The sequence below is a fragment of the Cebus imitator genome, unplaced genomic scaffold (genome assembly GCF_001604975.1).
Source record: "Cebus imitator isolate Cc_AM_T3 unplaced genomic scaffold, Cebus_imitator-1.0 Scaffold42, whole genome shotgun sequence".
NCBI lineage: Eukaryota > Metazoa > Chordata > Mammalia > Primates > Cebidae > Cebus > Cebus imitator.
In genome coordinates this window covers 14,108,086-14,118,688 of record NW_016107357.1, presented here as the reverse complement: position 1 = coordinate 14,118,688, position 10,603 = coordinate 14,108,086, and the positions used below count along the sequence as shown (strand labels likewise).

The 10,603-nt window shown below is 38.8% G+C and overlaps 1 protein-coding gene across 1 annotated transcript in view; it reads right to left on the bottom strand.

The window, feature by feature from the left end:
- The window catches only part of MAP3K21 (mitogen-activated protein kinase kinase kinase 21), a 59,256-nt gene that overhangs the window by 31,286 nt on the left and 17,367 nt on the right, over positions 1 to 10,603 (bottom strand). The window contains exons 3-4 of the mRNA XM_017526555.2: positions 3,337 to 3,485; positions 2,281 to 2,456 (exon numbers count right to left, since the gene is read on the bottom strand). Of these exons, the coding sequence (XP_017382044.1) occupies positions 2,281 to 2,456; positions 3,337 to 3,485 (325 nt within the window). The remainder of the gene's footprint in view (positions 1 to 2,280; positions 2,457 to 3,336; positions 3,486 to 10,603) is intronic.

Here is a 10,603-nt window from a genome sequence, read left to right as displayed (position 1 = left end):
TTTCCTCTTTTTTTTTTAAGAGATGGAGTTTCATTCTTGTTGTCCAGGGGCTGGAGTGCAATGGCACAATCTTGGCTTACTGCAACCTCTGCCTCCCAGGTTCAAGCGATTCTCCTGCCTCAGTCTCCCTAGTAGCTGGGATTACAGGTGTGGACCACCATACCTGGCTAATTTCTGTATTATTAGTAGAGACGGGGTTTCATCATGTTGGCCAGGCTGGTCTCAAACTCCTGACCTCAGGTGATCCACCTGCCTCAGCCACCCAAAGTGCTAGGATTACAGGTGGTAGCCACCTAACCACAGCACCCAGTTGTTAATCGTTCTTAAATGTTATGTATAGCTCACATTTGTTTCAATGTTTAATATTAGAAGGGCTTTGGTCTTTATTTCAAAGTTTGGAGATGTTTTTGTGACCAGAAATATGCCGTCAAAACTTAACTCTTGTCATATCAATCAGCCTGTCGTACAATTGGTTTCATTATACATCATTTCATTTATAGTCACAGTTTCCAAGAACCTATCCACGACATTGAGCAAGGACTTACTGAACTATACAGACTTCCATTGCCTGAGAATGTAATAGTTTAGGCATCTATTTCCCTGTTAATGGATATTGGGGTTGTTTTCAGCTTTGCCCTATTACAAATGATGCTTAAGTGAACAACGATAAGCATGTTTCCCTGTGCACATGTGTGAGTTTCTGAAGAATCTGTTAAGTGGAAGTGGAAGAGCTGAGTCATATGCCTCTATTACAGCATAAGATTCATAGCAGGAATCATAACACGTACACACTTTAAAATTCATTGCTCACTTTCAACAACAACAATGATAAGAATCGCTCATTAAAAAGAGTAGTAATAATGATAATTGCCAATATCTCAACTATTAAAATAGTTATCAGGAGTATATTAACAAACCGTACTTGGGTTCACTTGATGCCTGCCATGTGCTGAGTCCTATGTTCAATGCTGTGTATGCAAATGAACAAGAATGTAAACGCAGAGTTCATGAACTTACTACCTAGCAGAAAGGACAGACCAAGAACAATTACATCAGCAAGTATTAATACAGTATGACTTACTGCCATGATAAGAAAAGCACAGGACACTCTGACTGCCCAGTTTACCTGGTTGAGTAGAGTAGGGGAGGGAGTTATCAGGGACTGAGAATAGAGGGGCCACCACTCATGAAGTGGACACAGAAGCTAGGGAGGAAACAGGGGCCTCAGCAGAGGAAAGAACATGTACCAAGGCTATGGACCAGGAGTATGACATCATGGGGACTGGAAGAAATTCAGTATGGCGGGGACAGAGGCAGTGGAAATGTAGGCAAAATATGTAAGGAGAGAGGGAGTGAACATCGCAAAAAAGTGGGCAATGGAAGCAGGGCTGACCAGATTTGCATTTTAGAAAAAGAAGGGGACAGAGGAGGGAAGCAAGGCTGGACACAGAGCACCTAGTGAGGATGCTCCAGCAGCCATGTTGGTGATGAGTAGGCGGGTGGCAGGGATTAGGGCAGAAAATTGCCACTGATGGTCTTTGTCACACAGAAGACCACAGGAGCATTGTAAAAAGACCCTTGAGACTAGGTTCCTGGGAGAACAGTGATCCCATTATCATACATAAGGGAAAGGAGGTAAGGCACAGGGAGAGTGGAGAGGAGCTTCTGCTTCAATGTCCAGCTTCAAGAGATTATACGGAGCCCCTTTTTAAAACTTGTCAACAAGGTCTAAATCACTAGCCTGGCATTCAAAGGATGATTCAAGGTTACAAATGCCACATCTATCTCTAAGTCCTAGGACGCTCGCACCGTCCCTAGGATACAGTAAGAAAAATAGCATTTAACACTGAAACTCAAAACGATCTCCCACAGACACATCCTTAAATCGCATTTTTAAGAAAATATTTTGTATTTTGAGGAATGCCTATGACATACCTTGTATCAATACATTATCTGTAATAACAGATAATGGGGAAGGGAAACAAATAAAATGATAAAATAATGACAATAAATAAAGCCGATTAATGCATACAACGTGTTTATTATGCTATTCACTGTCTCTCTTTTTTCCTTTGAAAGTTTCTCTAATAAAAGGGCATTTTCCCCAATTACACATATTGAGTACTCTTTGGTTTTGCTTTTAACCTGAAAGAAAGTGAGAATTAACAAATATTGATATCTAAAAATATTTTCTAATAATGCTAACAGTGCTTCTTGCCTCATATTTTCCATAATTTTCATAAATTTGAATACATTATGCTATTTACAAATCTCTCTCACCTTTTCCTTTGTTCTCAGCTCATCGAACATTTGTTGAATTTCCAGTTTCCAGTCGTCTTGCATGGAATGAAAAGATTCTTGAGGCATCTCCGTCATCACTGCCACTTCAATGGCAGATAACTGTTCAAGAATTAAGGCAAACGATGGACGAATATGAGGGTCTTGTTGCCAGCATTCTGAAATAAACAAGAATCACATTAATTCCATCTCACAACACAGTTCAGGTTATCCCCAAGACATCAGAGTGGCTAAGAAATGTTTTACACTGAAGTGTATTTCAACTTAACACTTGTCATTTCTCCATTTATAGTATCTGCTCCTCAAGATTTTAAGAATCCATTGGCAATAGTTTGAATAGTTTATTTTACCCAGTGTCCACATCACAGGCATGCATAATAATGACTAGTAGAGAAGGCAGTGCTGTCTACATTACACCGCATTTAATAAATGGATGCCTGCTTCCCATGCTTTACTGTGGACACCATGTTTCAGGGGGTTAAGCCACCATAACCAGACAATTTGATATGGAATCATGTAACTCAAACAAAATCTCTAAAATGTTATGTCCACAAGAGAAGTTCTAAAAAAAATGGCCTAACAACGAGGGAAGATACCTTGCGGCTTACAGAAAGAGTTAGTTAACAATTTTTAAAAGATAAGGATCAAATAGACATGGTCCTGGCAAAATCACGCCTGTTAAGACCATAAGGCATTTCTGATCACTAAGTCAAATTTAAAATAGCAGATTTGGAGCCAGTTCAATACTGTATTTGAACTCTACTCATGTACTTAGTGAAAACTTGATTGCTATTCAGTGGAGTTTTTTACATAAATAAGTCACTGATAAAACTGGATAGTATTTAAGCTACTTAGTTCATCAAAACTTTACCAGATATTCTAGATCAAAGACTCAGATTCTAATACTTAAACACTAGGCTTGCTTAAAAGTACTTGGAAATCAGCGTCACAGAAATTGCTTTTTTGTTTGTTTGCTTTTTAGAAAAGGATATTCTAATGAGAAATTCTTGCCCCCACAAAGACACACACACAAAATACCTTTCATGAGCTTGGCAAATGGCTCAGGGCAGGTGGATGGAATGGGCAAAGTGAGTTTATTGACCGCTACCCCATAAGCCACGGCGAGGCCATCAATGCCCCGATAGGGGACTTCTCCCGTGAGCAGTTCCCACAGCAGCACTCCATAGCTAGAAAGCAAGGTTTTCATATGTTCAATGGGCCACATGGTGTCTTCTCCTTATGATGCACCTACTGAGATAAACACTTCAGTACCCTCATCAACTCCTAATAGGACACTCTTCTCCAGAAAAGCCCCTAAGTGGAAGACATCCCAGGTGGAAGGTAGATTCTTCCCATCAACAATTCAAACACATGCAAATACATTCTACCCCAGAAATCAAGTATGCATTCATTCTAGCAATTAAAACCACTTAATGAATAGGAAAGCGTAAGAGTGGTACATAACTGAATTAAACAGGGTCCAGAACCAGGTCACCCTCTAGGAGTCATGTGGCTGTTTTGCTGTTTCTCCTTCTATCTCACTTTCCCCAAACTTAAAACCTCCTGAGGATTACTAGGACACAGCCCCACAGAAGTCTCATGGTGCATGCCACAGGACTGACATGGAATCATGCTGATTATTTTTAAATGGTTTTTTGAAGCTGTTTCTCTTTCTGCCTCCCTTATACTTAGACGTGTAACTAATGTTTCTACCACATTGCTGAACAGTAAGGAACAGAAAGAAATCAGTGTGGGCCCCCTTGCAGCTGCGGGAGGCACATATGTCTCTTTTTGTAATGAAGGAAGCCAGGGTGAAATGGGAATAAAAAACAAGGCACAACTGCAGTCACTGAGTTCTCCAAAGCATCATCACACCTGATGCAGATGCAGTCACAAATGAGGAAAGGCACAGAAGAGGATTTCTAAATGAATGTTTACAATGAAGGGCTGAATTTCAAAACACATCCATACCACAGACTGAGATAACCAACATTCTATTTAGTACACAGGAGCATAGGCACAAGCCTTCTGCATTGTACATACTTATTCTCTTCTGCTATCCAAGTCAGTACGTTAGTTTTCTCTTATTCTTCTTCAAAAGATAAAGTACACTCAGATATCTTTTGTTAAGTAAATTTAAATAAGAGAATCAACTCCAGTTGATTCACTTGACTTCAGACTGAAACAAATAAGCATGTAAGAAACAGTGTCTTATTAAAAGACACAGGGTGCGGTGGCTCACCTCTGTAATCCCAGCACTTTGGGAGGCCAAAGCGGGTGGATCACCTGAGGTCAGGAGTTCAAGACCAGCCTGTCCTACATGGTGAAACCCCATCTCTATTAAAAATACAAAAGTGAGCTGGGTATGGTGGCTCATGCATGTAGTCCCAGATACTCGGGAGGCTGAGGCAAGAGAATCACTTGAACCCAGGAGGCGGAGGTTGCACTGAGCCAAGACATGCCACTGCACTCCAGCCCAGGTGATAGATCAAGACTCTGTCTCAAAAAAAAAAAGACACATAATTACAGCCAGATAATAGGAATAAGTACTCCTGTTTTATTGCACTGTAAGATGGCTACAGTTAGCAATAATGTATTAGATGGTTTCACATAGCTAGAAGAGAAGTTGTTCCCAACACAAACAATTGACATTTGAGATGATGGATATGTTAATTAGCCTGATCAACACACATTGCATGTACTGCAACATCACTGCATACCCCATAAATATGTACAATTTTTATGTCAATTAAAAAATAAAAATAGCTGGGCGTGGTGGCCACGCCTGTAATTCCAGCATTTGGGGAGGGTGAAGTGGGCAGAATGCTTGAGCTCAGGAGTTCAAGACCAGCCTGGGCAACATGGTAAAACTTATCTCTAAAAAAATACAAAAATTAGCTGGGCATAGTGGCAGGTGCTTGTAGTACCCACTACTCAGAAGGCTGAAGTGGGAAAATCACTTGGGCCCAGGTGGACGAGGCTGCAGTAAGCTGTGATTACACCACTGCACTCCAGCGTGGGCGGCAGAGCAGGACCCTGTTTCGAAAATAAATATATAAAATAAAAATGAATTAAAAGGAACAGTCATATTTGGTTTCCTCTTCAATTCTAGTAACATAACTATTGAAGCTCTATTCATTTTCCTAATCTTTTAAAACCTCATTAGCTTTAACTTTTTTTAAAATGTGAAATTTAGAGGCCACTGAATTATTTCTGACGTGTGTTGGCTATATACAACGCTTAAGCATAGTTTGAAAGATAACAGACAGAGGGATGGCAGTAATTATTTGACTATCTTCTTAGCTTAAGGGAGGTGGGGATTCATATCACAACACAATGGAAAGAAGCCTGCTCTGAAGACCTAATCTGCAAAGTGCTGAACTCCATGTCATCCCTGGAGATGATAAGTTTCAAATTAAAGGCTTCTTCATTAGTTCCTGTTGGTACTAATGACTACATAATAAAAATATAAGAAAAAGAATCTAGAAAACAACAGGACTTGCCAAACAATGGCCTCAGGAATACACCATCTAAGGTTCCAGGGGCCCTAAACAGAGGTATTTGGGCCCTGAGGCTGTGAGTTCCAGACTTGCGCTCTGAAGAATCCCAGAGCACCACTGAAAAGAACTGGATTTCAACCTGAGTTTCAGCTTTACTGGTATTACTGCTTGCTCACTAGCTATTTCTCCCTCACAAGGCCCTTAAAGCTGATCTTCAGTGAACTCTTCTATTATAGTGAGACCGCTGTACCATCTCAAAACACGGTTTTATTTCAAAAAGGAAATATATAATACATATAATGTATTACTTGTAAATTATACAATGCTATAACTGTTAGCTAAAGTTGAAATCATTATTTTCCAAAGCTTATCTGCTTCCTTTCGATAATTTTCTTAAAATTATCAAATTTTAAATAATTTGCATTAGAGGGGACATATTCATAACTTCAAACATAAGTAAACTTAACTCATAGATCATTTAACAAAAACAAAAAAAATTCTTACATGGAATAATTAAAATTTTCTAAATTCAAAAAATTTCTATTAACAAATAACAAAACTAAAAAAATAGCCATGTAACTTTGCTTCTTGGAAGTTTCAGGAAATGAATAATCTAGGATAGATCATTTTTCCAGAGAGAGGAGGGCTTATCCCATGGAAAACCAATGTGAAAAAAACGAAACTATTTCAATTGAACTACTTCTAAAGTATACTACATATTTTCCTGTTCTCTTAAACTGGGTAGAAGATAGTATGATGAAGCCCCCTCCTGAGAACTCAAGAAGTGTAATGACTCGGGGCTGTGGTGTCAGGAGTCATGGATCTCAGTCCTGAACCTAAAGTCTGCTTCTTAGCAGTTTTATAACTCAAAGCAAATTTCTTAACTTCCCTGTGCCTGGGCTACTTAACCTACAAAACCAGGACAATGATAAGAGTTGTACAAATTAGATAATGGCCTAGTGCCATGACTCATGACTATAATCCCAGCACTTTGGAAGGCTGAAGTGAGTGGATCACCTGATGTCAGGAGTTTGAGATCAGCCTGACCAACATGGAGAAACCTGTCTCTATTAAAAATACAAAAAATAAGCTGGACATGGTGGTGCATGCCTGTAATCCCAGCTACTCCAGAGGCTGAGGCAGGAGAATCGCTTGAACCTGGAGGTGAAGTTTGCAGTAAGCTGATATCATGCCATTGCACTCCAGCTTGGGCGACAAGAGTGAAACTCCATCTCAAAAAAAAAAAAATTAGAAAACAATATCTAAGTGCATAAAACAGTTACCTTGTAGTATAGTAACTGTTACAAGGAAGGGAAGAGAAGAAAATCAAGAAATATAAAGTCACCGATCCCTAGCACTGCAATAGGTAAAGCAATGTTTTTTGAATGAAACTTTCTTTATGGAAATATGATGAAAAGAGACTTTACAGCAATGGTGTCTATAATTCAAAGAGATGACCTGACCTGCTCTGCTCTTGCCTATCCTGATATCCTACAATGTGCTTTTGTATATAATGGGTTCTGGAGATATGCAGGGATGTTTGACCCCTTCAACTAAGCGGCTCCAGAAAGCAGTAATTTCTTAGTCCTTTTCATAATACAGTCAGCTCTCCACATCTGCAGATTCAAGCAACCATGGATGGAAAATATTCAGAAAAAAACAACAATAAAAAATAACAATACAACTTTAAAAACAATACAGAATGACAACCATTTACACCGCATTCACATTGTATTAGGTAATAATAAGTAATCTAGAGATGCTTTAAAGTACATGGGAGGATGTGCATAGGCTATATGCAAACATTACGCCTTCTTATATCAGGGACTTGAGCTAATTAGAAGAGGGGAGAGGGATGCCAAGCTAGCAACAGGAAAAAATGTCAGCTGAAGAGTAGGTGACAGGAAGAAAAACACATTAGATACAGTGGACCATCGGTAACTTCTGTTTTTAATGAAAATCAGATCATTGCACTTTGTAAATAAATCAGTTTTGAGAGGTGACTTCTTTAGAGAGTGTATGGGGCTTAAAGACCCATATTTTGGTTAGTTTTAGCAACTTTCTTTTCCTTTTTTCTTTTTTGCTTACATCTTGATTCTCCTCTATGTTTACGATAGACAAGATTGCTATAGAGCATGACTGCACAGCATTCGTATACCTCGTAATTAGTTTTTAATAAAAGCATAGTTTATAATAAGGTCTCATAGTCTTAAAATACATTATTTTGTATGTAAAATTGATTTATGATGTGTTTTAATAGTTTTAGTCTTTAAGTAAAATATCTTACAAAGATAGCCAGAGTCCCTTGTGTAATTTAATATTTTCATGTTTGAAAATTACTGTAATTAAATCAGTGAAAACACACTTAACAGTTGATAAAAACACATATGCTCAGCCTTCACCAGTAGAGAGTCTAATTCATCAAGGGGTGAGGCTCAAGCAGTTGTATTTTTCAAACTGGCCCTAAGACACTATAGAACCCCTGATCCAATTGATAATTTCCTTAGAAGATTTAAATAGAACAATTAAATCATAATTTTAAATGCAGAAGATAAGCTTTAAATGTAAAGGAGTTTTATGAAACTTTTACTGACAGGGGCTCTGCCACTGACTTCATGTGTGAATTTGAGGGAGTAACCTCTAGTGTATCCAAAGATTTAAAAGGAAAAACATTTTTTATTGAGCATGCATTTGAGAGCCAGACAGATCTGGGCTCTTATAAGGTTCTGGCACTTACAAGCAATGGACCCCTGGCAAGTATTTTTCCTCTCTCGTCCCTAGTTTTCTTTCTTTCCTTTTCTTTCTTTCCTTCTTTCTTTCTTTTGCTTTCTTTCTTTCCCTTCCTTCCTTTCTTCCTTTCTCTCTTTTCTCTCTTTTCTTTCTCTTTCTTTCTTTCTCTTTCTTTCTTTCTCTCTTTCTCTCTCTCTCTTTCTTTCTCTTTCTCTCCCTCCCTCCCTCTCTCCCTCCCTCCTTCCCTTCCTTTTCTCTCTTTCTCTCTGTCTCTCTTTCTTGAGACAGAGTCTTGCTCTGTCACCCAGGCTGCAGTGCAATGGAGCAATCTCGGCTCACTACACTCCCAGGTTCAAGTGGTTCTCCTGCCTCAGCCTTCCAAGTAGCTGGGATTACAGGTGCCTGCCACCATGGCCAGCTAATTTTTGTATTTTTCAGTAGAGACAGGGTTTCACCATGTTGGTCAGGCTGGTCTCGAACTCCTGACCTCAGGTGATCCATCTACCTTGGCCTTCCAAAGTGCTGGGATTACAGGCATGAACCACTGTGCCCGGCTCCCTAGTTTTCTTTTATGTGAAACAAGCGAAAAGCAAATAATGAGAACAACAAAGCCCCCAAACTATAACTTTAACCATGAGATACCACTTTATACCTACAAAGATGGCCAGAATCAAAAAGTCAGATGACAAGTGACAGGGAAGATAGAGAGAAATCAGAACCCTGACACTTTACTGGTGAGAATTAAAAAAAAGGTGCAGTCACTTTGGAAAACAGTCTAGTGGTTCCTCAAAAGGTTAAACACAGAATTACAATATGGCCCAGCGATCTCACTACTCCTAGATGTACAATAAAGGAAACTGAAAACGCACGTCCTCACAAAAATGTGTTCATGAATGTTTGTTATCAATTGTATTTGCAATCACCAAAAATTGGAAACAACCCAAATGTTCATGCACAGATAAATGGGTAAACAAAATGTGGTATAGAAATACTCTATTATTAAGCCATAAAAATGAAGGGAGTACTGATACATGCTGTGACATGGATGAGCCTCAAATCATTAGGCTCAGTGAAAGAAGCCAGTGACAAAGGAGTGTTCTAAGATTCCTCTTACATAAACAGATCTAAAGATACGGAACATAGATGAGCGGTTGCCTAGGGCTGAGAGGGCAAGGCAAGCTGGGGATGATGAAAAAGGGGCACATGTTTTCTTTCTGCCATAATGAAAATGTTCTGAAATCGATTGGGATGATGGACACACAACTTACTAATATACAAAAACCATCAAATTGTACAATTTAAATGCATCAGTTGTATGGTAGGTGAATCGTATCTCATCAAACCTGTTAAAATCTTTAAAAAAATAGAATTTTAATAACAGGATTTTATTTTGGTTTTTACATCTATCCTTTTTTAAAATTTTTCTCAACTCCTATTTTAGATATACAGAGTACATGTGCAAATGTCACCTGGGTATGTCGAGTGATGTTGAGGTTTAGGATACAAATGATCCCATCGCCCAGGTACTGAGCATAGTACCCGAGAGTTGGTTTTTCCCTCTCCTTCCCTTCACCTTCTGTTAGTCCCCAGTGTCTATTATTGCCATCATTATGTCCATGCGTACCCAATGTTAAGCTTCCACTTATAAGTGAGAACATGTGATATCTGGTTTTCTATTCCTATATTAGGTCACTTGGGATCATCGCTTTCAGCTACATCTGTGTTGCAAAGGACAAGATTTTACTCTTTTCATGGCTGTGTTAGTATTCTATGGTGTATATGCACCACATTTTCTTTATTAGCAGGATTCTGTGAGCATTAAACAATGGCAAGTAGTTCTAGATGCATCATAACTATTAAACAGTGTCATTTTTCTTTGTTGTTTTGTAATTGTTCACATCTTTCTAATGAGAAAAGCTGAATGGAAAGTCAAAATAACCTGGTGATCTGTTTGAGGGCAGCTCCCAGTCTTCAAATAGGAGGCTTTAATCTTTAGATGAAGCAATCTATAAAATGAAGGGATTAGTCTAAATTTTTTTATCAAACTCCTTCCATGCTAATATTGTCTGTGAGTC